This window comes from Nipponia nippon, unplaced genomic scaffold (genome assembly GCF_047370975.1).
Source record: "Nipponia nippon isolate SJK-2023a ecotype South Korea unplaced genomic scaffold, ASM4737097v1 scaffold_20, whole genome shotgun sequence".
Classification (NCBI taxonomy): domain Eukaryota; kingdom Metazoa; phylum Chordata; class Aves; order Pelecaniformes; family Threskiornithidae; genus Nipponia; species Nipponia nippon.
Window position 1 is genome coordinate 74,926 of NW_028262337.1, and position 26,120 is coordinate 101,045.

General features: G+C 40.6%; 1 protein-coding gene across 3 annotated transcripts in view; it reads left to right on the plus strand.

The window, feature by feature from the left end:
• EGFLAM (EGF like, fibronectin type III and laminin G domains) overlaps positions 1 to 26,120 on the plus strand; it is a 238,561-nt gene that overhangs the window by 56,981 nt on the left and 155,460 nt on the right. Inside the window, exons 1-3 of one of the 3 annotated variants that reach the window (XM_087759726.1) lie at positions 19,964 to 19,979; positions 21,535 to 21,659; positions 22,218 to 22,392. In XM_087759726.1, the coding sequence (XP_087615852.1) occupies positions 22,264 to 22,392 (129 nt within the window). In that variant the 5' untranslated portion in view covers positions 19,964 to 19,979; positions 21,535 to 21,659; positions 22,218 to 22,263. Of the gene's footprint in view, positions 1 to 19,963; positions 19,980 to 21,534; positions 21,660 to 22,217; positions 22,393 to 26,120 lie in introns of those variants that run through there. The other 2 variants (XM_087759725.1, XM_087759729.1) reach the window with 2 other exon arrangements.

Here is a 26,120-nt window from a genome sequence, read left to right on the forward strand (position 1 = left end):
AGACCTGGGAGACTGATGGATGGGGTCATGTTCATACAGATATCACGGCCACATAAATAGCATTCCCCTATGCAAAAAATAAAGCACTATTTTACGAGCTATGTTATTCAGACACCTACTTGGTTAGTGTTATAAACTACTTGAATCAATAATAATAACCATAAACTACTGAACTTGTGATAACAGGGGGATGTGTAGAAGTACAAACGGCAGAAGTAAATGCACCCATGCTAACAAAATTCAATGTCCTTCATACAAAGATAGGAGAAAGGAACCTCTCAGAGAAACTTTGAAGCCCTTAGCGATGCTGCTGACAGAGAAATGGAGGTATTCATGTGCTGTCCAACAAATCAATGTCTATGATACAGCAGAAGTATGATGTACTTCTGTGGAAAAGCACCCTCTTCTCATGGCAGACTTATAGAAGTTTCAGGAATCCAGGAGAAAACTCCCAGTCACCTCAGCAGGCTTTGAAAAAGTACAGAAAATCTCCTCTCACCTTCTTGTGCACTGACATCAGTATTCCCAGTGATTTTGCTGCAGTGGCAAACTCTGGATGGAGAAGGAGCTGAAGCTAAAATGAAAACTGAACCCCACTAGCACTATTTTTAAAACACGACCCTGATGCCATGGATTTTTTCCAAGAAATTTTTGTCCATCTGTCCATAAAACAGTTTGCCCTGGCCATATTTCCATCCTCCCCATAAAAGACATTTCACATCCAGTTGAGTGTCATTAGCTGCCCTTCTGCACCCAAAGTTCTGATGTTTTCTCACCTCCCACGCTTGGGACAGAAAAGACTCCATCAAAAATATTCAGCGACTTTAATGCCTCCCCTGCTTCCTTCCTCTTTATGTTCTACAATTATACAGGCAATGAGGCACAGCTGTAACTAAAAAACAGAATAACCGTGCTACCATTGCTTAGTGATTTGGCTTCTGAGGGAAATACTTTTTTCAGGACCGTGAGATTGCAATAGGCTTCAGTGAGCTTTTTGCACATTTTGCTTTGATTTGCTATTGGGAATATTTCAGTGTATGGTCTTCATATAGCTTTCTGGCTTGCAGATTAGAATGTCACTGCTGGAAAAAGATTTAAACCTAAAACCCATGTTTAATCTATTGTGCCTATATTATGACTGAGTTTTATTTGATCTTGGCAGGTCAAATGCCTTTGGGGAACAGTTGAAAGCATCTTTCTAAACTCATTATTGTCAGTCTAAAACAGCTCTCAAAAACTAAATAACTGCAAGCTTCAGTATAAGGCAGCTGTACATTTACTAGACATAACATTATGCAGCAGAAGTACTGCGTCTTAGATTAGCCAGGCTGATAATGTTTTATACTATTCTGATATAAGTGAGATTATGTGATGTCTGCTAACAAGGCAATGAAACGTTTAGATGCATTTCTAGTAGAACACACAGATTAATATTACAGCCTTATCAAAGCTGGAAGCATTCTGGATTTTCTGTAATAGCACTAGTGCTTGCTGGTGGAAAGGGACAGGACTATGAGACATACCAAGTATGGGCCAAAGGAAGGCAGGGAGCCAGTTGTGTCAGTTCTCTCTCTGATCAGTAACAGAAAATAACTATAGTGAATGTGAAGGTTAACATTGAAGAAATAAGCTTAACCATTGAAGTTAAGCCTGTGGAATTGGAGAGCAAGTCGTAATGGGAGTGAACAACAAGATGATGTGGCTGTGGTGAGTCTCAGATATCTGTGAGATCCAGAGCAGAGAGGGACCAAGTATTCCAATTAACTAAGTGTTCAAACACACTCAAGTTCAGCCTGTGATGCCATTAATATTTCTGGACTTTATGTATACAGAACTGGCACTCTTAAGGATAATTATAGAAGGTCTGGGCTTTGTAACTTAAATAAACTTCTGTGCTTAAAGGATACAAAGAACTGTAAGCCCAGACACGACCCAGCCGTGGTATACAAGGAGGCCTAGAATAAGCAGGAGGTTGAAGTGCCAGGTCCTGTGCTCAAAGAGAGCTCGGAGGTGTTAGCAAAGCAGCAGTCTCTCCTCTGCCACCTCACGTGGTGTACACACTACATCTCATCCTGGGGCTAGCAGGAGTGGTCAGGCTGTGCACTCGGGCATCTGTGTCCAGGGAATGTCTGCAGTTGGAGGCACCCAGTGTCACTGCGCTGCTTGCAAGATGTTAACCCTACCCGTGATGTTAGCTCCCTTCCCTGGCAAGCCTGGCTGTGCTGATGCTCACTGGATCCCTCAGTGTCCTTGGCTTACTGATGAGCTAGTCCTGAGACATCAAGGATGCTCATGTATGGTGCAGACAGCTGCATGTCTGCTCTCGGGAAGGCAGGATTTATAGCCCAGACTCGGCATTACACCGATGCAGTCACATGGCATCTGGTTTGCAGCTGGTTATGGAGCAAGCTGGGAGTGTGAGGGACTGTTCACAGGACTGTAGATGTGTTCTGATTCTGCATGTGAAGATGATTTTAAGGAGTTCTTTCGCAGAAAAGATAAGGGTTAAAAAATCCTCCAAAAGCAAGCAACAGTAACAAATATCAGTTATCTGTTTGCTTTGTTGGCTGCACTCCCAGAAGGCCAAAGAGCTGCTACACTATCTGTGTATTTCTTCCACGTCACCTGAACAAAAATGAAGCATTGTAAATTAATTACAGTCAAAAATGCTCCTGGGGTTGGGCAAGTTGCTCCATTTTGCGTAAACTCCTGGGCTCCTGACTATTACCACTGTCCTCTGACAAATTCAGGAAACTCTTACTGTACATCATGTGTATCTGTGGAGAGGGAGAGAAACACATACACAGAATAAATATTCCTGAAGAATTAGCTAACAAAATCCTCATGGTAGAACTGGTCATTGGAAATAAGTTTTCTTTTCCATTTTGGGTTGTAAAATGGCTTTTAAAATTCTGGGATTTAGAAACTATTTTATATTATTTACAGAAAATGTCCCTATAATCCATTATTTAATTTTGCCACTCAAATAACACATTTGTACAGCCCAAAGGCTGTCACTTTAAAAAAAAAACCTCTTTCCAAATGCTACATTTTTTTTTAATATGTACTTTGGTATCATACTGCAGGTCTTTAGGTAATTGCATCTTCAACTAATTGCATCATGGATTTATGATACGATTTGTATGGTGCTTGTTCCTACAACAACCTCCTCAACTAGGATTCATTTTACTCTGCTGTAATTTCATAGCAATATGGTTTGGTACAATGTCCTTCCCCATCCAGTCCTTAAGAAGACAAAACTTTAACTTTGATTTTGTGCATTTATAGTCAAGGAAATGCAAAGTAAAGAGCATTGATCTGAAAAAGGCTTACACCAACAATCATAATTTATAAACTACTTCAGTGCATACACTAATACAGAGGCTTAGTGTATTGGGTATTGCATGCATCTTGTTTTTCTGTATTTTACTTCCATGATTTGAACTCATGGGATTATCTTCTAGAAATCTATTGCATTAAATGTGATTCTGCAGCCATTAAGATTAATTTTTTTTAAATAAAGTTTCTTTCTGAACTGAACCTATCATCGGCTACCAGTTTTTTCTTTTAAATTAATAGACAAATACAGTTAGGCTGTAACACTGAAGTAGATCTGCCCAGCCTCTATGTGTGTATATGCTGCTTAGAATTTGCAGTTGTTTTCATTCCTGTTATTCGTAAGACACCCTTGTGCTTAAGCATCCTCTGAAAATGCACCCAGCAATAATAGTATAATCCCTGGGTTGTGGTTTGCACACAAATGCAGCTGACATATCAGCTTGCTATCTATCAAGTCTGCTATTGCTTGATAGCACGCATGGGAAAATACATAAAGTGTTATGCATACACACCACTTGCCTTGCCACAAATACAGACAAGCATTAATAATTTGATCCTCCCATTGTTTAGAGTGATTGCATTGGGCTGGGATCAATTGCTTGGAAGGCAAAGGAAAATCATGAGGAATTCAAAGAGTTGGCCCTCTTTCTGAGAGACAGTCTAGTTCCACCATAGTCTGAATACACTGGTGGACCCCATCTGTCTCTCTGTTTAATAACCTTGAATGCTTAATATCATATGAGTATATTTCTAATGGCATCATCATTTAGGCATTGCTATTAAACTTACACATGCTTATCAACTGAAGTAAGATAAAGACAGCTGCATTGAAATGTTAGTGGCTAACATCATGGTGATTGATCTGGATTTCAGACTCTGGCACACATTGAAATGTGATCTTTTTGATGAATGGTATTTTTTAGGATCAAAGGTAACATTTTTGTTTATTTTTAAATAGAATTAGGACAACAATAAAACTGAAATTTGTCTAGCAGGACAATGAAGTGTGTGAGTGATTGTACTGCATTACTACTTAAGTGCTCAGAAATAGGCATTTACTAAAATACCTTCTTGAAGGGTTCCAGATATATTGCTCGATTTTATGTATGTAAAAATTGGGCAATAGTTAATAATGTAGAGTGTATTGTCTAATGCAGAGGTGGCATATGAAGCTTCCTATTTCCTAAAATAAGAGCCTTGAAACCACAGGCGGAAAAAGCATAGGGGAAATGGGAGAGATACTTGAAATGGCAGACTTGTAGAGTGGGACACAGCAAGAAAAAAGAAGTGACTGTTATTGTCTGAAGATAAAATCCTGATGCTGCATCTGTATTTGTAGAGGATAACAGATTATTTTAGAGTAAAAATTGAAGCCTTGACCTCCATTGGAAGCGACCGTAAAGAACAGTACGCTTACTTTTATGGGCTTAGGGCTTGGCTCTGTTTTCCAAGGGCAGACTTGTGTCCTGATTGAGGCTGTCTGGGATATCTCCTGCATCAGCAGTGGGAGCAGAAGTTCCTGCTCCCTTACAGTGAATTGCTCCGTTGGGTAATTCTGCTTGTTACAAGGTGAGGGGAGCAACAGTGACAGAGGACTGGAAAGTGGAAATCCATCCACTGCCCAGAGTCCTGTTCCTGCGTCAGCTACAGTCCTGGGCTTTTTACAGAGGAGGCATGGCAATGATGGATGTTTGTAGGAAGATGATTTAAAGTGTGAGACTGGCAGAAGCTTTCAGGGAAAGGAGGCTATATCAAGTAACCTAGAGACCCTGAGCTTGGCATGATCCTCTTTCACATATAGTAGGGTCTGTAGCATGTACAAAGCAGGTCTCAAACATCCATGCTGGCTTTCCTGTGTACTGCTTGCTCAGTGTCCTTTGAGCATGGTCCTCAATGTCCCATGGGTCCATGCAGTAAACTGGCACTGAGAAAGGGTGCTAAAGGGAGGGGAGAGGTCTTCTGCCATATTATAGCTGTTCTTGTAATTTATATTTGCCTCATGAACTTCTGGAGGTTTTCATTCTTTGAAGAGAAATCATCTTCTTTATCATCAGCTGCATTACCATGGGCTGGAAGGAAATCCTGTGCTGTCATTGCAGTTGGTGCAGAGAACTGCGGTCGATCAGCTTTAGTCCGGCTGCTGTCACCAGCACTGGTTTTCATATTAATTTCAGGGACTTTGTTGGCATTCCACTGGTTTGATTTTAATACACTATCCTGGATATGAATTCCATGTGCGCACAGTCTGGGCAGGGTTGGTTTGTTTGTTTCTGTTTTGATGGTTTGTTTGTCTTGGAGATTATTTTAGGACAGGGCTGACATCCTCACCCTGTCCGAAACAAAGGCAGACTGTAGACTCACTGCCACAGTGCAAAGATCTCATTTGAAGCTTTCTCTTCTGCCAGAACAGGCAGCCAAATTATAGCATAGAATCTGATAGCAGAAACTTCCTCAAGTTTCTGCGATTTTTTGTTGTTTTGGTTTGTTTTGGGTTTTTTTTGTTTTGTTTTTTGTTTGTTTTCATTAAGCCAGCTTGAAAATATGCATGTCCTACCACATGCATTCAATGGAGAATTAATTTCACTGTTGTCCTTCAGGTTTGTGCAACTTCTATATATATGTCCTGAATCATGATTTGAGTCATGTTTTCTACTTTATCTATTGAAAGAGTCTGTACAAACACAGCAGCATCAATTAGACTGAGTGAATGATCCCATTTTTTTTTATACAGTGCTTTGAATATGCAAAACACTGAAGTATTATAAGTGTTATGTTTTTTTATCTTATCTTCTTGATGAGCATGGATCCTATTTTGAACATAACTTTGCTACAGAAGGCTGTTAAAACATCCAGCCTTGGTGGCAGCTCTGTATATGTAACTTAGCAGTTCTCCACACATTTGCAATTATAGAATTAGGAATGAGGGTGAAAGTGAACCTTTCTGAGTGTTAGTAAGAAGGCAGTCCTTGGAAGGCCTCCTCGGGGAACGTTAACCATGAGAATTAAGAGGGCTGCATGTAGAAGTAATTGAGCTTTGTTGCTGTCTCCATACCAAGGCAGGGGAGCTGATGTGAAGGCTGTGGTACTTTGCTTCTTTGCTTTCTGTGCAGAGGAAATTCTTCCGGGGCTGGATCTGCTACTATTAAACACTTGCTTTCTCATTCAGTGTCCTTTTCAGATGAATATGTTGTTTCTGTTCTCAGGAGCATGCACTTCTCTACCTCAGCCTGCAATGCTGCAGTAGTTTGATTCTATGTGCTCTTTACAATAGACAGCTAATATCTAGATATTTGAGAACAAGATGTTTTTTCAGGACTTTCAACAGCACAAATTCATCCAGCAATACGTTCAGCTGTTTTCTGATGGAATTGAAAGCAAATCCAAAGTATTTTGTTGCTGTTGTGAATCATACTAGACACAATTTGACTGATTTTTTTCTTAAATAAAAACAGGCTTATCAGTTTACTCTGTCAATGAAACACTTTCTGTCCAAAAGTTCCATCTGCTACATCAACACAATGTACACCATTAGTTTGACCATCTATTAGCTCTGTTGACTAAATACATTTTTAAGATCCTCAATCCGTTCCACTCTTGGGGAAAAAAGTGTCTATTATATTATTTTGCATTATTGTCACATAATATAATGGTTTATGTGTATAGTATGTAATTTTTTCAGTGGAGAAAATTCACATGTGATGAGTTTCAAAGTCTACCATCAAAAGGTCATAATTCTGTGCTATAGAGGTCAAGCCGTAATTAGCTTTACATCATTTTGATTTTTGATTCTAATCTTGAAGCATGATTGTATTGACTTTTGGTCTTCCATCTCACTGATTGCAGCTGCAGTCTTGGTATTTAAGCAGACATGAAGAGCAACAGGGATTTGGAAGGCATTTAAGACAGCCAGAAGGATGTAGACATTTCTGGAAATGGATGCAAGTGAAGCATGAGGCTAAATTGTAAAATCCAACTGACCTTGTTACCACTTACTGTCTCTCTCTGCCCCACGCAAGCAGAATGTAGTAGATTAACAGAAGCCAAGAACCTGATTCTATGTATCCCAATTTATTTCAATTAGTAGATAGATCAAACACAAAGCATTTCAAAACATAGATTGAGTTTCGGTTTAGACTTCCACCATTTTTTGGTATTTGAAGAGAGCAGCAATGACTCTTATCTTTCTACCTGCATTAAAAGGTCATTTTCTAATACTGTTCAATACAGCGTGACTTGGTGTTGTGTCTGTCCACTTTCACAAGGCATTTTCTGATGCAAAGCACAGCCTAGTGAAATATAGGTCAAATACAGTCTGAAATGTTGAGAAGCAAACTCCATTGTTTATTGTTAACTCAGATTGTGCTATGCTCTGATTAAGCAGAGCAGGTGGCAAACACGAACAGCTTACTGCCTAAAAACCTGGGATGGGGAAAGGAACTAGCAAAAAAGCAGAGCAGCAGAGCAGTGGCTGTAAGCATCATCCTAGTTACATGAATTTTTAGTCTTTTAACTTTGAATGGGATTTTGTTTCTGTAACTTAAAAATCTGGTCAGATAGCCTTAGGCAGTGATTATAACAGAAGACTGAGAATCTCAATTTGAAAATGTCACTTGTTTTGAAATACTATTTTTCAACAGGATGCTCTAAAAATTATCTATTACTGAAATGCAAATATTTAAAAGGTCCAAATACACATTACCATTTCTTTTTTGTTTGTTTTCTTTCTTCATTGTTCCCTTCTGTTGCATGATAGCAATGAGCTGATTGTAGCTTTCTATTCATGAGGTGCCTTAGAAACCTCTGTGCCTTGTAGCGCATTAGCCTTATTCATCAGGTATGCCCAGTGCAACACGGTATCTTGAAACTCGGTAGAAGTCTCAGGTAATGTTTTTTTTCCTTGTAGAGTCCCATTTCTTAAACAAGACACATTCTCTCCTGTGATTTGTTTTCATTTATTTACAGGTTGAAATGCGAGCATCCACATTTAATACTCTAATTACATCTTTGTTGTCCTAGTTGCAAAAGACATCACATAGCCATCATGGTAACAAAGTAGATCCCTTGTTTCATGCCTCCTGTCAAACTTGCACATGTCTTGGTTAGAGAGAGAGGGGTCCCTCCCAGAGGAGACAGCTGAACATCCACACATTAACCAGCTGCATTTGAAGATGGAATTAGGAATAGAATGAACTTCCAAAAGAACAATATTAGAATGGAAGAGAGCCATAAAATGATTTAAACTGGTGAAACAACAAAGGAGAGGCACTGTGGGTTTCCTATGACAACTAATGCATTGTCTCTTCCTCAGACTCATGGTGTCTTGTAAGTTTTTATAGTTTTTCTTCCTAAAGCACGTGAAAGGATACAATGGACTGAATTTCTGTGATCAGAATGGTGTGTTAAAAGTAGGGGTTTTCTTGGTTTTTTTAAGATACTCAGAAGCTGCACTTATCATTGGTTCATACCCTCAGGAATAAATCACTAATGTGCTAAAATCAATGTCAGTATCTCCATGAGAAGGAAAGGGATCTCACCAGCCCAAATCACCATCTTTCCTGGCTCTTCAGAAACAAAAGCAGAACAACTGAATTGGAGAAAAACTGCTGTCAACTGTGCTGCTCCTTTTTTCTCAAAACAGTATGAGATGAAAGATGAGATATGAGATGAGAACTGTTTTGGCAGTAGAATTATTGCTCATTGCCAAAAGTGAAATAGGGAACAGAAGATGGGGAAAACCCTGACTGCCATCAAAACCTATGGAGTGACATGAATATACAGCGTTTTGGGTTCCATCCTTATGTATCCTCCCAGAGTGTGAATGTGATTTGTAGCCCTCCACATACTAGTCTTCTTTTTTGATTGCTAAAGGTTCCATCATTGCCATCATTGTTGCTTTTTGCCAGAAGGGTTGAAGAGTGCCAGAGGTTTGAAGAGGTTGTACACTATGTACTAAAGTTGGATCAAATGCCATAAAAGTGTAATATTCAGGGGCTTTCACTCACCAGTGGCTTCAGTGCTAGGGCTTCTACCTTAGTACTTCTATCTTGTTTGGGTCACGACTTAGATCTCTGGTTTGGGACAACCATACTTTGGTCTGGAGAGCACAATCAAGCAGGTAAATGCATGCAGCATTTGGAGGATGAATCCACAAAGGTACAGTTAGCTAATTGGAGTAAAAGCATTACACGCTGCTAACCCTTGAGTTTACCGGTGCTGAGACTTCGGTGCAGTAGGATGTCACCAGCCTTGGTTGTAGTGCAAGTGATTACAACAAAAGGAAACATTAGTTCCTCAAGAAGATTTCAATTAATGGCAGAAAATCAGAGATACCCTGGGAAGTTTGGAGCTTGAGTATGGCTTGATATAGTATCTCTAGGATTTTTCCCACTCAGGTTGAGACCTGGTTTGGAGAATATATGTCAGGAGTGAATCAATCATTATTAGTAAATATAAGGTCTGATCCTGGTGTTTTATATTTCTATAATTAGTTCTCTTTCAAATACATGGAAATGGCTCCAGCTGCATTATCCTTCCTGTTGATGTTGATGGGCTTGATTCTGATTTCAAGAGGATTTTTGTCAGTAGTCAAATGTAGTTTAGTGTAGTAAGCGCTGCCTCTGCAGTGCTAGTGTTGCATTTGTGCTCTTGTGAAACTACACAGTTCAGCATTGTACAGAAATAAATTGCACTTAAACAACCTGAGCAGGGAAGGGTGCCTTTCCTGTTCATATGACACAGCACTGTCAGGGTGCTGAAGTGGTTAAAGGCATTGCAGGTGCCTTAAAACCCCATTGCACTGGCAAGGAAGTCTTTTTCATTTTACTGGAACATTTTTAAAAGCAAAGATATACCTAGTTATGAAATGTTTTTTTTATCTATTTGTATAATCTACTGTGTTTAATAACTGTTTGCAGTTAAAGAAATATATTTAGCTTTCCAGTATGTGCCAAAAAAATCCACAGTATTTAATTTTCTCAGGAAGTTAATGTTCCTGGGATTCATTTCGTTGTGGTGAATGGATTGCTCCTGCCTTCTGGGGTCTTTTTTATTCATGGACATTGTTTGGAAAACTTTTGCTTACTTCCAGTCCTCCAGAGCCTGCAGCTGATTGCATCTCTGGTTTGCTTGTGAAAACAGATTCAAATACTATTGCTTGTTGCTAACAGGCAGCACAATTTTGCGTTGTAGTGCTCACAGTCCGGTATCTGGGACCTGTTACCACAGATCTCCGAAGTGTTTTCTATAAAGGATAGGTGCCACCATGCGTGCTTCCCCTGGTGCATGGCAGCATATTACATTGCCCAGTGCTAATGGGGAAAACCACTTATGTCTGCACCTCCTTGTAAGAGCTACGACATTTCTTCGCAGTAGTGGCTTTCTCACTCACCTGGATGAGTTTGGATCAGGGTGCACTGCTGTCACTCCAGGACGAAGAGCCCATTCTCAGGTCCCCTGTAGCTGAGCCAGGCTGTGCATCTCTCGTGCATGGTTAGGTAGCTGCATCAGGCTCTGGTTACATGGCTACACATGTGGGCCGTGATCTGTGTTAGCTCAGATGTTGTTCAGATCCCACTTTCCAGTGCCATCCCTCTCCAAAGAAAGGCCAGCCAGTGGAAGACTCTCAGGTTTGGCTGCCTGCATCCCTCTAGAAACCTTTCTGCTTGCAGAGGAGTTCTAACTGGTTGTATAAGAACTGGAGGGCTTCGAAGACTAGAACTTCTGGTCTCCCTTGTAGTGGGACAGAAGCAAGGCCAGCACCTGCCAGCATCATTTATGGGACCTGGACTGTTTCTTATTCGTAGTTCATCACACTTGGGTTTTTTTGCTTCAGCTGGAATTTGTCAATGTTCTGACTATAAAACTGTGGCTAGAGACTCACTGCATCTGACTGATGGAAGGGAAAAAAGGAACTGTACAAGATAGGCCTTGGGATGTGTACCTGAACAGGGGTGTGTTGGTGGTGGGTTCTGGTTTAGCCTGGGCAACAAGGAGAGGGCAGAATTCTCCATTACAGAAATCAGAAGCCTTACTTTTGTGAACAGAGTTGGAGTCCAGGGGGTCCTACTTTGCTTTGGGTATGTGCTTCGCCTGGGCTGAAACCACAGCGCTAAGCCAGTGGGGCTGCACAAGAGACCTCAGGCCAGGGACTGCACCAGTGGCAGGGGTACAGAAATTCACAGTTTGATATCGTTATGACAATCAAATTGGAGTAATGGCACTGAAGAGCTGATTTTGCTACAGAAATTCAACTAGCAGAATGACAGTGGTGTAGAGCTGACTTTCCTGTGAGGTCTTCTGGCTATTGTCTGTGTAGTAGATTAAACTACTACAGGGCACTGGACCCTGATCTTCTATATTGTGAAATTGTTAGAGTGGCCCCAGGCATGACTTTTATCTGTGTTAACTCTTCCAAACTGTGTGAGTGGCTTGGGATTTAGCACCAGAGCAGGCTAACGTGGGCAGTTTGGTGGCAATGTGGGTTTGACAGCACAGACTCATGTCATTTCATGCTAGCTGGTCTCAGCTTAGAGAGTGAAGCATATAATTGCTCTTACCGATGTAGCCCACTGGACCAGCCATGGCACACCAGAGGAAGTTCTGGTGGAGCTGTTGTCTCAGGCCTGGAACAGGCATGCAGGGGACTTATGAATACCTGGGATGTAGCGGTGAGGAAGCTTTCAAGGAGCTGGATCTTTGTTTTGTTGTGAATTTTGTTAATATATATATATGTAGATAGATAGATGAACTGACCAATATGTAATATAAAATATGTAAAAAGTTACTTTAAATGTCATATGTATGTAAATATATATATGAAGAATTTAAAATAATTTTTTCTCTCTTTTTCATTTGTATTCCCCAGAATTCTCACATGCTTGAGAAAGTGGAAGAACCACAGTTTTCATATATTTTTATTGTAATTGTCCAAAGCCAAAACTAACTGAGCAGAGGAAAGCTTAATGGCCCTGGAGGGAGTCCTAGAATATTGTTTTATTTATATTAGAAAATAATCTTTGCTGCAGCCATGGAGTTTGCAGGCTGTGCTGCACAAATGTGGGTAGCTCTGTGTGATACATTCAGTGCAGCAAGATGGTAACGGTTCATAGATGATCTCTGGGGGACGTTGAAGCTGGAAATTTCAAGTGGTTGGGGACCTAATTGTCTTTTATCTTAACCCTTCTGCCCATTATTGAGAAATTGGCTGCTCTCTTACTGACTTTAAGAGAAGATGACAGACTAAAACCATTTCGCACCACAAGCCATTCTGAGCTGAGTTCATTGCCAGCCAGATACAGACCTTGTGTGTAGGGCTGAGTTCCTCAGGAGCATAACCCTGCGGCAGTACAGTTGGAAATGGTAACAGGCTGCTTGTGATCAGCAGTGATGCAGCGGTTGGGATGCAGCCATTTGACACAGAATATCCATCTCTCGGAAATGTTACACATCCCTTGCCTCTCCTTTTAGTCTGGTTTACCTGTATTGTCTGAGCTGCCCCAGGAATCCTCAGGCAGCGTGTCTTCTGCTGTAAAATACTTGCTATGATGCAAATGAGAATTTTGTTTGATCTCTCTTTTGGATCAGGAAGAGATCACCCAGACCCCAGACTATGTTTTGGCAAGTTATAATCCAGGACCTTTATCTGCAGCACAACCTATATGAATGCCTAATTCTAATCATTTGTGGGATGATCATAAATCAGAAATGCATCAGTCACTACAGGTTTAGAAAGTCTGTTTATGTAGTTTGGTATCAGGCTAAAAATCCAGATCCTCTCACTCACCTAAGCTCAGAGATACTTTAATAGCTGAATCCCACTGATTCCCATCACCTGCCATGAACGTGCCCCCAGTCCTTTTATTAAAAGGAAGAGTTTCATGATGTGTAAGCCTTTCTCTGCCTGAATACCAGGGTGTGTCTTGATCTACAGTTTTCAGTTTGCTTTGGGTTATTACTGGCTTCAGGACCATTCACAACAGCTGTATGGCAGATTGCTTGGACACTACTCCAGCTAAAGCAGCATTGTCTGCAAATTCTTACATTCCCGTTAATCTGTGTCATTTTATTTTGCTGAAAATCATCATGACCTCTCTATATATGACCTATCCTCTATTTTCAAGCCCTCCAATTCAAGCTGTGCATTTAACTGTGTTTTGGTACTATGAGTGGGTTTCATCTCCTCACCTAACTTGACTACACAGAAGTGAGGCATCCAGGCTTAGGTAGTAGTTAGGCTCCCTCTATAGTCAGTATCAGACACTTACCTTAGAAGGAGATAATTTTCTTCCGGATGTACCTGTCTAGCTACCTAGATGAGATGCCTGTATGACTACCATAGATCTGACAGAGAAAAAAGAGTCATCTAACTCTTAATCTACTAACTCTAGTAGCTCCAAAACACACAATATTAAGATATTAACCATAACTTACAGCTGGCAAAATCCTAAGAGATGCTTGATCCTCTTGACTTCTTTAGGATAGGAGGCAAAAATGCATTTCTCTGTTGTACGTCACCTCTGTAACTAAACTCCTTAAAGAAGTTCTGAAAAGGAGCTTTTTTTTTTTTTTTTGAGGTTTGTTTTCATTTACCAGGTGGCATTATTGATATTCAGGTACAGAAGAGCTGTGGGTTGGCTAAAGTCGGACTGCAAGTTTGTGAACAGTCAAGTTAGGGCCCCGATTTCCCTCCAGCTCTCTTGGTCAGTAGCACGGTCACCCCAGTCTACAGGCAGATGCTGGGCAGCTGTGACCACATCACAAGCTGGTGTGCCATATGCCAGAGAAGGCAGTGGCAATGGGAAGCAGAGGTTGTAGACCCTCAGGCATGAGCTGGCAACAGAAGAATTCAAGGGACTCATTTCAGAAAAACAAAGTAATTCAAGGAAATGGTTTTATCAGACCTTTAGTGAAATTACTGATTTCTGTGAATGATTCTAATTGACATAATGTAAGTATTGTAGGAAATAAATATCTAAGGAATACAATTGCTTAAAATAAATAGAAAGAATAGTCTTAATATTGAAATTCCTGGATGAGTTATGATGCTAAAAATTAAGCAAAATCCTACCGGGGGGCTTTAAATATGAAATTGATGGGAAAGGAAGGTCTGTTGCATCTCCAGGTGAGAAGCTAAGTGTGAACATCAAATAGGAAGATATCGCCTTTTGTTACCTAATCTCTAATGTAAGGTTCCTTCTATAAAATACAGCAAGTGCATGTACTTAATTTATCAAACTGTTTATAGGCATATTTGGTCAAGCCTTTAGCCTTGTTTTTTTATTTTGGGTTACCTTAACAGGTCTGATCTTGTTCTTTGGTTAGTTCTTCTTGTATAAGTAGTAAATTCATTCCTTCTGTCACTTCTGACTTGTGGCTGTTCCTTCTCAATCTTCTTCCATTGGCATCTCTTTTTGGCCTTACACTAAAAGCCTTAATTTATACAGCATTCAACAAAACGTTTCCAGAGGTCTGTTAGCATTATTATTTTCCCCTGAACTCACTACTTGTTTGTACAGCATGTACTGCGTAAAGTCTAAAAGGTGTTGGATATAAAGGCTCCTTGGCTTCCAGAACAAACCTGTATCTCTGTATCTAATTAGAGGTGTCTTTCTCACTCCAGGCTGGTAAAAAATGAATTGCCATAGAGTTCAGTGAAGACCAGTTGTTTTTGCGGGTACACCTTTTGTAGCTGCGCTTGTAAATCTGGCTTCTGGATTGTATGGGAGGTGATGCCAAGTATCTCCAAGGAAGGAAAGCATTATGTCAATGTTGTCATTGACTGTTTAGAAGCCATAGTATTTGACAGCATTTGGGAGAAGTTTCTTGTGTATCTATAAAGTACAAACTGCAGATATTTTAAAATGGAATTTTTGTGAAAGCTGAAAGAAATTGCTGTAATCTTTTAAAGTATTTTGAGAACATAATATTGGGATCTAATTTGTGCCTTTTCAGAATGAGAATATATTTAACTCTGGTTACACGAAAACATTTATGAAAATGTTCTCTTGCTAATCCAGGTCTTCCAGTTCACACCAGCATTGGTTACACTGAAGTGTTTGACATACCTGCCTCAACTTCAAACCTGTCCAAGGAGCTAGGTAAATACAGAGACTATTTGTCCAGACACAGCTTTGGTACTAAGATTTGGTTGCCAGTTATAGCTGAGGTGTAAATTCAAGTCTAGCTCAAAGGTAATTTCATAAGATGCAATCAGTTCAGCAAAGGCTACCTGGGAGCAGAGGGGAGATTGCTGTTTAAGGAACAGAGCTGACACGACAGCTATAATACACTCCCCAGGAACTGAACTGGAAATGCTGTTCTCTACTTTTAGGATTTACAAAAGGTTAATCTGCCTTGACCTGATAAGCCTTTTGACTAGCATGGTTAATCTACTCAGTTTCCACAGCCGACTGAACACAGCCATGTGGCGTGGACCACAGCCAATGCCTTTGACCCTCATGCCTGAGTGACCAGTTGCTCATCGATTAGGGGATGACTTTTATCCAAGCTCAATCCTATTCATGTAGGTCCTGTAGCGTGCTTGACTGTGTGTGAATGTATGTGTAAACACATATGTACATACACATCTGCATTTAGCCAAGACATCCTCTAAATTCCCTGTAGAACTGGAAGTCAGCCTTGGTTTTAAATATTGCTAGGTTAAGCCCTCTTCCCCCTCTCCTATCCCCTCCCCTGAAGCAACCTGTACATTCCTACATTACATCAGCATTTAGGATTCCTAGAATAATGAATAACAATTGTATGAGAGTGTCTGAGTGCAGTTCATGCCAAATTTGTGCAACAATTAGAAATGCAAACCCAAAAGTTTTCACATTTCTAGTATGAAAACAATGCAGAATGATGGGAGAAAAGTGCCTACTTTGAGCTTTACTTTGCAAAAAACCATCAAAAACCCAAGCCCCGGACACCTGATCCTGCTGTTTTTAAGCACTTACTTAATCCCAGGCATGTGAATAAACCAATTGGTTTTGGAAAATTCATAAATGGACTTTAAGTATTTGCTTAAATGTTTTGCTGGAGGGATCATCAGGGATCTGCAAGACAGAGCCCTTTGTATTTCTGTCTTGTCTCTCAATGATGTTTTTAAGAGCAGCTCACTAAAATTTTGTGTTAAAGCCCATGCAGAATGGTCAGAACTTTGCAAAGATTTTAGGTAGGCAGGATGTATGGTGAGGGTGCACAGAAATCTGTTAGTTTCCTGAGACATAATATTCTTTCAAAGTATTGAAACAAAACTATTGATGGATGTAGGATCAATTTATTTAAAACATGGTAGTCTGGCCAATCCAGAGATGTGAATATCCTTGAATAACCTTTGACAGCACTCACAACTGTTCTTTGAACAAGCAGAGAAGTATGTCAGAGGCCTTAGTTTTGCTCATGTTGGGCCTCCTCCAAGATACCACTTACGGGCGTCTGAGTCAGTGGGGCCCCTGCTCCCTACACGGTATCGTGAGAGCACAACGCACTTGGGCCTCCAAAGACACTCTCCCATGGAGGAGCTGCATTTGTGGCACTCAGGATAGCAGAGGGAAAGACAAAATAAGTGGCCTAAGGAATTAATCTGTAAGAAAACTCATAGTTTAGGCTTCTTTTTTTTATAGCCAAGGAGAAAGAAGGAAACAATGTAAGTGTCCAAAGTGGTAGGCATAGGATATGTCAAATATGCTGATCCCTAATGTAGGAAGCAGTTTTAATTCACTGATAAAACTCCACTATGTTCATTTCTGTCAGAACACTGACTAGGATAAAATCATAACACAGATTCCTTAGTTGTTGTTTTTTTTTTTTTTCGTATGTCCTTCAACCAGTACAAGGGGTCCAGTCCCTGAAGTCAAATGACATGTCAAATTCACAAGAACAATCCCTGACATTCCAAGAAATGTTGTTGCAAGGTTAACTCACTTTTTATTGCTTTGAAGAGAGACAGAGACTACAGTAAAAAAAAAGAAGAAAAAGAAAAGCAGCAAATAATGGACAGATACAGATTTGCTTTACGAAGACTGACGCCGCCAGTTTAAAAAAAAAAAAAAGAGTAAATCACACTGCTCTATTCTGCTATCCCTCCAAATAGGATAAAGGGAGAATACAATAAATTCATTTTCTGAAGGTTTTTAATGCTCTGCCTTTTCAATAAGCGTTCTGATTTTTGTCATGCAGTACAATTTCTAACAGCAGCTACAGAGAAAGAAGAAATACTGTACCATGCTGGTACTGTGCCAACCCCAATCGCATGTCTTTATTTCTCTATGTGTGTTTTGTAGGTATCTAGGTGATACAGTCATACTGACCATGTGGTCACAGGTCTGGCAGAGAAAGCTCCAAACTCCTTATGGAGTTACATAAATCAAAAGTAATATATTGTAGATCAACAAGACGTCTAAAGGCAATCTGTATCCTATTATTTAGCCCTATTTTACAGACTTAGTTCAAGTGAATTGCTGTTTATATGTAATGTGCTAGGAACGAAGTATGACAAATGTCTATTACACTATATCAAATCAAAACATGTTGGAGTTCAGTAGCATAGAGTACTTGCCAGATTAAGATGCTAGTTAATTATGTCAAGGAATATTGATAGAGAAGGTAATGAAGAAGACACCAAATCTTGGCAGTCCCACTGGAGAGTGCTGCTCACAAATGGAGTTCTAGTTAGGTGACTCTCAGATACAGAATCCAGTGTTTTTATGTGAGAAAAATGCATCTTAAATCAAGGTTTGGCTGAGGAGACTATATTAAAATTAAATGATGGCCAATGCCAGCTGTCTGTGTTTCATACAAAGAAATCCTAGTAGTTTAACCTTCCTATAGGAAGAAAATATAATATACCACAGAGGATTAAGTAAGAGAAGCCTGAAATGAAAGTGAAATTTGATGAATAGCCCCTTCAGTCAGAGATTACAATAAAATGTAAACTGGCTTAATGCGTCAGGTCATCTACTGCTTCCAGTAAACATCCTAATTCAGTTTGTTGTCTACAGACAAACATTCTTGTTCAGGGGTCGCTACAGGAAACTGAAAAATCTACCTGAATTAAATTTCTGTTACTTAATTAACGCTCTTCTGGAAGGTGCATAGTTCTAAGTAAATATGTGGACTTCAACGCACAGCATTTACATAAATCACCTCAAGCATATATGAGCAGTGATTTAAAAACATATAATCCCCTTCCCCCATAGCCTCATGTTTGATTTCCTAGCTAGAATTTGGAAAGTATTGAACATAGTGTCTGCAAATATGAGCTGTGATTTAAAAATTGGTGGGGATCAGTTATGATTTTCTGCCTCTTTAGCTTTCTTTCTGTAGATATTCAAGTGAAAGGGTTTTGCTAGAGCAGACAAGAATTTTAAATAGTATATTTTGAATTGCCTACTGAGTAACGGTACTGGGTTCAAATGTTTCCCCAGCTGGCTTCCAATCCTAGTTTGTGTACTCAGCTGATTTTAGGCCTTCTGGCTCTCAGCAACTTGGTCCAAGCCACCCAATTTCCAGTCATTTCCATTTTTTTCCCCCATTCTTGCTAGCCCTACTCCTGGGCTTTGGGTCTTGTCTGTTCGGGTTAAAACATGCTTCAAGGATACCGGGTGGTAAGGTGGTAAGTACACATGTGCTAAGGTGTAGCATAGGCTTATTTTTCCCTGTCTTTTAGATTGCCCCAAAGGTCACCTAAAGCCTGAATGTTGCCTATGGATGTCAAATGTGTTGGACAATCTGTAATATAAACATAACCAAAAGCCCAGTTGCCATTGCAGATCCCAGGCACTTAGTACCTTAAATGCCTCATGGTTATTTAAGAGTATAGTCAATAACTTGGCAGTCCCATTACATGTAATGCTGTGAACCAGCAGCATGAAAAAGATCCCTGTTCTCAACCTCCTTCACGTTGTCTCTTCTTTGGCAGCTGTCTCCAAACAACCTACCTTAGAATATGTCCTGAGGACCCACTTGTCTCTTTTGCAGCAGTGGATAATTTTTTAAGCCCCTGGAGAACAGGAGCAGAATCTGAATCCTGTATTTCTGCAGGGCAGGACAGGACAGCTCAGCTGAAAAGTTCAGCAAATGCCCAGTGATGAGTGGATTGAGGGGTGTGCTGGGGACAGGCAGCCAGTGGGTCCCTTGCAGTTGCCATCTGACAGCTGAGCAGATCAGCTGAAGAAATTGCAACCAGTCAGAGCTCAGGGAGGAGGTTATAAATTTGGGGGCCGATATCAAACCTATGGGCTGATTAATTGGGATGTGGCTGCTGAGGAAGTGGTGCTCTAGTCGGCTTTGGTGGCAGGCTGCTGATTTGTCAGTCCATGTAGAAAGCTGAGGAGGTAATTTGTGTTTGCTCTGTGAGTCTTATGCCAAGCAGCTGTTACCACTCTCCTCAAGCCGGAGTATCCAGGTAGGTGTTTGGAGGGCCTGTTGTAGGAAGAGAAAGCTGGAAAGGACCTGTGGGGCTGTCTAAGACTGCAGGTGCTGCCTTATGTGAACTCCCTCCTAAGCTCCCTTAGCTCAGTCTTAAATGCTTTTCTGCTTGGGCTCCTCGTGTTGGAAGCTGCTTAATTGTTTCAGGGAGGGAGAGTAGAGGAAGCTGCACCCATCTGCTTGTGTGAGTGTCAGCTTCTGCAGGTGCAGCGGTAGGTATTGAAGTAGCATTGCCTGGCTTGCTCAAAATAAGCAAGATTACAATGGAAATGTTTGCTGTAAATGTTTTGTTCACTAAGTTGTAGGGTTCTTTTTTCTGAAGGCAATGCAATTCTTCCTGCTCCTTCCATGGAGGGATTTGCATATCATACCTCTAAGGCTGCAATGTGGGAAGATGTTTCTTCTCTCTTCTGTAAAGTTCAAACAATACAGACACATAATATCCTTCCTTCTTTTGTGTGGGTTGGGTCCCCTGTGACATTTTAAATTAGACATTTTACACTTGTTAAGTTTTAATTTAAACCAGTTTCAAAATAACTCAAAGCCTAAAGGTAAATATAAAAAAAAAATGTTTACAAACTTTTACGAACCTTCATGTCTAGGGCTGTGCCTGAATGGTTGCAGGACACGTGCCTAACTTCAGCAGAGACCAGGCTGTCTACCGGTTATCGGCAATATCAACCTCAAATGTGATTATGCCATGATGTTTATGACTGTGTATTTCTCTAAAACCAGCAGATAGTTCTGATGCATAGTTCTAACTGACCTCCTTTTTCCAGCTTTAATAACTGGCTACTTTTAAACAAAATTAAATAATTACTTCATGGTTTAAAAAAGTGGGCTTTGGAGTCCCGGTATGCTTCTGCTTAGCTTGGTGAATGCACAAGTGTATTTTTCCACTCATAATTCAAGAACAGCGAGGAAAAAAGTATTTTGAATGTTTGAATGCCAAAAGGGGAACTTATTTTGCCAAGTTTCAATTTGGTTGAATTTGGATGGCTGAATAACTAAGTCCCCACTGAGAAACCCACACGTATTAATCAGAGATCAAAACCAACCTTAACCACAGCAGAATCTGTTAGCGGTTCTGTAGCTGCTGTATAAAGGACCTTGCGAGGCCAACTAGTACATGGCATAGGGTCTTCTCCCAGTAGCTTGTCCTCTGCTGTCCTTTTGCTGTGTTTCTCCTGAGCGAGCAGGGTGGTTGCTCCTTGGCTCCCCTGTGCAGCATGTTTCCCCACTGATGTGGAAGAGGGACATATTCTCCTGCTTTTTTACCTCCTCCCTCCCACTAGAACCAAGGAGAGAATTATGACACTGAGAGCCCTGCTGCGTGGGTTGTGTTAGTGCTTCAGGGCTGCTTTTCCCATCCTCTCCCCCTCCCATCTAGGCTGGCTCCCAAGCTGCAGTGCCCAAGGTTTTCTTATCATGCCTGGGGTCACAGGCAGCAGTTGCTCACCTGGAACCCCTCAGGGCAGGCCCCTCTTGCTCTCCCCTGCTCGGATCACATATGTAGTGTTCTTTGTAATTTAGAATTTAGCAGTGCATGTGGCTTGTCATCAGGCATCAAATGAGATATAATGCAGGAATCTCTGTTGTTAATTATTTTCTTGCTGCTTTTTATATGACACTTTAAAGTGCGTTCATTTGAGCTTTCGAGGTTTTATTGCTTTCTAGCAATATTTAATTTAAGTATAATATATAAAATATATAAATTATAATTATATAAATTTAATTTAATTTAAATATATTTTATTTCTTTTCTAGCTTTTATTGCTGCCAAGAGGTTCACAGTTTTGATGCTAACTAGCTGAATTTTTGACATATTGCTCTAAGTTGGCAAATCCCTGATCAGTATTTGCTGAGATGCAGGAAGACACTGATCTTGAAAGGTATAGTTCTATGCATTCATGGCAAACACGGTTATTTAAGAACTTTTCTCAGAGTTACAGTAATACTGCCTGTTAACAGGCAGACTGAGCTGCAGGATTCATTTACAGCAGAATGAACTTGGATGTCTTTCTAGTATGGTAGTAAAGTTTAACCCTTGACTTAGTTAATATTTTCTTTACATGCTTTGGTATAAGCATTATTTAGAAATGGAGCAATGCCCATTTTTGCTAGCTAAGATTCTGCTGCTTTAAATGAGTCTATGTAAATAAACTGTAATGCAATTAACTAAACATAACTTCTGTAGACTTTGGTGTAGTAGTTTTGTGTCACATGCTTTGAATTTAGGGGTGGGGGTGATAAGACTTGGGCTCATGTGTTTAGTTTTGAAGACTCAGTCCAGACATGAAGTTTCACTAATTTGTCTGTTTCATACTAGCATTCCTTGTCACTTCAGAGAGCAAAGCCTTTACTGTAAAACTTACGTAAATAGATCAGTTCCAGCTCCCTCCTTATTTTTGAAAGGAACAAATCTTTTGTGACTGTTTCCCATTTTACAGTTCAGTGACAAAAGGAGGAACGCAACTGCCAAAAGGGTAGGGCCAGATGGCCAAGAAGCTTCTCCCTCCCTCCTTCCTCGTCCCAACCCTCGTGCTGATTAGCCAGGGAGAAGGGGGAGGCACCGTCCTCCAGGCAACCTGCTGCAGATGTTCTTCTTTGCTTTACATAACACAGGTAAGGGCAAGCCATACTTTGTGAACAGGCTTTGTTTTTCCTTCCACCTATTATGAAATACATCGGAGAGATAAATAGTCATGGCACAGCAACAAACACTGGGCAGGCTGGAGGGGCGAGTGTGCCACATTCCCTTCTTGGCTGTGGGGAGAGTCAGCACTGGAGAATATAGCTAGGCAGAAGGTATGGGGTCATCCTGTGGGGTGACTCTTCTGTCAAAATGTTTGGGGCAGTCCCAATGCCATCAGAGGGTTTGTGTGTTACTACTGACATGCAGGCTCTCGCACAGGTAGCTGCAGTCAAGAGCGAATCCCTCACCTTGCCTGATTTTGGACCCTGCCCCACAGCACTTTCAAGAGTACCAGAAGGCACAAACACAAGTTTGGCTGGAATGGGATTACTCATGAGAAACATCATCATAATTTTGCAAGGAGTCCTAACTGAAAGTTGAAAATTGTTTTTAAAAAGTTGAATTTTGTATTGGAGAAATAATAAATAGATGGCTTCCCATCTGCCTACTTGGAAAGCTGGGCTCAGTTCACTAGCTGTTTACACCAGGAAATGGAGCTGGCAGGTTCGTCCCTGCCAGCCAGCACAGAAATACAAACACATTCATTTTCTTCCTCAAACTCTTTTCCACAGTAAGTATTTTTGGTATTTTACATTTTTTGTATGATTCAGGATATTTTTGTTATAGTAGGAGTTTTCCAGTTCCTTGGCAGTGCTAATAACAAACTCCAACCCCTAAAAGAAGAGTTATAGTGAAACTCTGTAGGAGATTCCATAAAAACATCTTTCTCTGAAAACTCATTCCTTACTTGATCTGGCTTCTCATAATTTTGTCATGGCTGCAGCTTGCTGGCTCTGTCAGCCTTTGCGATAACCCTGTCTCCTGCTGAAGCTTCTTTAGGTTCATTCTGAGCTTTTTTTAAATGCATATGTTGGAATTTTCTAGCTAGTAAAAGCACCAGTTTAGCAAACTGTGTAAAAAGACACAGTGGACTCAGCTATGCAGCAAGCTATCAGGTCACAGCAGTTACCTTTGGTCCGTTAAAAATTCATGTTTACAATGAAAAAATATATCACATTCCATCACACTGTTCTAATGGAAACAAAGAATACCTGAGTGACATGACTCGTCCTTTCGCTTTTTGTAGTTGGGAAAAGAGTTGAGTATCCTTTGAGTTCTCATCTGAAAACAGAAGATGAAAATAAAGAATTTTTTGAACACTTTTCTGCAATTTACAGGAAAAGGCAGTTCAACTGAATTTAAGTATTCAGTTGAAATCTCTCAATGAAAGACACTATCAGCATGCAGTCATCAACTTTGCCCCCCTAGGGAATAAAACTCTTAGCTGTTGTCTTGTCAGCAAGATCAATTGTGAACGTAAGCAGGTTTAATTAATTCCTTAATTTTCAGATGAAAATGGGTAAGAATATTGAAATGCTCTGCTTATAAAACCAGCTACCTAGCTCCCTCTTGAGTCAAGATCCCTGTGCTCAGGACAAAGTGAAATGCTTATCTTTGTTTTGGAGAAGATTTTTAAATTTTGCTGGATTTATGTTGCATCTACTTATGCATAAATTACATCAAAATCTCTTTCCTGTTACTTTGTAGATCTCAAAGTGATAGTTCTTTGCAGAGGACATATATTTTAATTTCAACCCTCTGCATTTACATGTCCTGGCTGAAATGTGGACATAGTATCCGTTCTTATGACTCTCGTTTATGCAAATGCTAATTTATCTAAAAAACTCCTCTGAGACACAAAATCAGGGGCCCAAACGTTCAAAATCACAACAAATAGAATGAAATGTGGTGAAAATATCCTTTGCAGAATTCCCCCTATTTTTGTAACAAAATGCTCATATTTTAGATCATGAATTGCATGCTGATTATCTGCTAGTGAGATATGCCCGGGCTCATAGGAACTACAGTGTATGAGTGCCCTGCTGGGTCGGGGGGTGAAAGGAGGTGGTTTGTGCTGCGTGCCTGTTGTTTCTCTACGTAGGGGACAGAACTGTGCAGAAATGAAAATCATGCCTTGATTGTCTAATAGGGGCTAATGCATGCAAGTGAAAAGAAGAGCGCTGTTGTTCTTCCTGCCTTGCAAAAGGAAAAGCATCTCCTGGGGTGCAAGAAAGACTGAGAGGAGCTGGGGAATAAGCTCAGACTTGCTGGCTACATCTCCTCACAGGTGCCGTCAGGGTGCAGGGGGAGCATCTCCTGGCCTCCTCCTTCATTCCCTCTGGGGAGAGACTGAACCTTAAACTGAGGCTTTGAGGACTTCCAAGGTTTCTTTTTTTGCTTGGCTTGTGCTTCTCAGAGCTTTGCTTTGCCTGTTTCTCCCTGCTAGCTTTCCCACTTCCATCTGGTTCTGGCAGCCTCCAAGGCACTGGGAAGGGCTCCTCTGGCATGGCCAACTGAATCAGGAGATTTTTGCTGCCTTTGGAGCCTGCACAAGATGCAGCGCTGCTTTCCTGTGGAAGCAGGAGGGGAACGACACCAGATGGTCAACATTTCCCACACTTGCTGCATGATGAGGAGAGCCTTGAGAGGTGGGACAGAAAGATCCCACCCTTCTACTAGACCACTGGCACCTTTTTGGTGTTCAGCCCTGACTAAGTGTCTTAGGAAGAAGCCTGGGGTTAATTATCTGCTGTGCCCAGGTCCCCTTCCAGGTGTGTTTGAGACAGGCCATGTTCTGCCTCTGAGAAGAAAATGCCCCATTAGGAAGGTACTGGGCTCAGCCTGCTTTCCAGACAGGGGAATCCACCGTGTTTCTGTTTGAATTATGTTTGCTTATTTAAATTTCTTGTTGTAAATATTATTCCTTAGGGAAAAGGCCTTTTTTCCCCTGTTAAACCTTACCACCAGCTACTAGTCTGCCCTATAAATGTAATTTGTATATACAATAAAAACAGGACCAGATGGGGCAGACACATCAGTGTTTTAGTCCGTATTTCTCTCTTGTGACAGCTTCTGCCTAGTAAAGCTAATGACCTAATGCCTTCCGGGGGGGTTACACTGTAGTGGTATTGTACCTGCATAAATCTTTGCCTCATTCGTTTTGCAGTACAGAAGTAATGAGGACTGTTAACAGGAGATATGGCGCTGGCAAGATTTTTATTCAGCTTTAATTCTTCTGAAATTTGAGATCTAACATGGCCTTGATTCTTTATTAGTATGATGATGCTCCTATACCTGGTAGGAGTGAAGCTGGCTGGTTCTGCAGAGTCATGATGGTTTCCACACTAATTACCTTACCCTCTGTTACCGTCCTGTCAAGTGATTGTTACGAATTACTTTTGACTGCCTTTAAGGAAATGTTAACTGTGTGCATTTAAATACACAGAACTCTGGATAGTAAAAAGCTGTATACCTTTGCACTTCCTGTGTGTATTATGGTATGTATGTAATATAAGCAGAGATGTATTAAGGAACACAGTTAAAAAGGAAAAGTGGATATAAAGAACGCTATGTTGTGCAGTTGAAAGAAAGTGGGTCTGAGAAGATTAGCTTTTTCATTTCTTTTCTTTTGAATATTTATCTTTGTATGTTCATTCCTGTGCATCGAATTCTGGAAGTTACTTTTCTGGCATAAAAGTGCTCCTGAGTGTGAAAACACATACCCGTCAGAGTACTCACATAACTTGTATTCAGTAAAAGAGGAGCCTGTTGGTACACACAGCTTCCAAACCCTACTGTAAAAATACAAGAAAAAAAT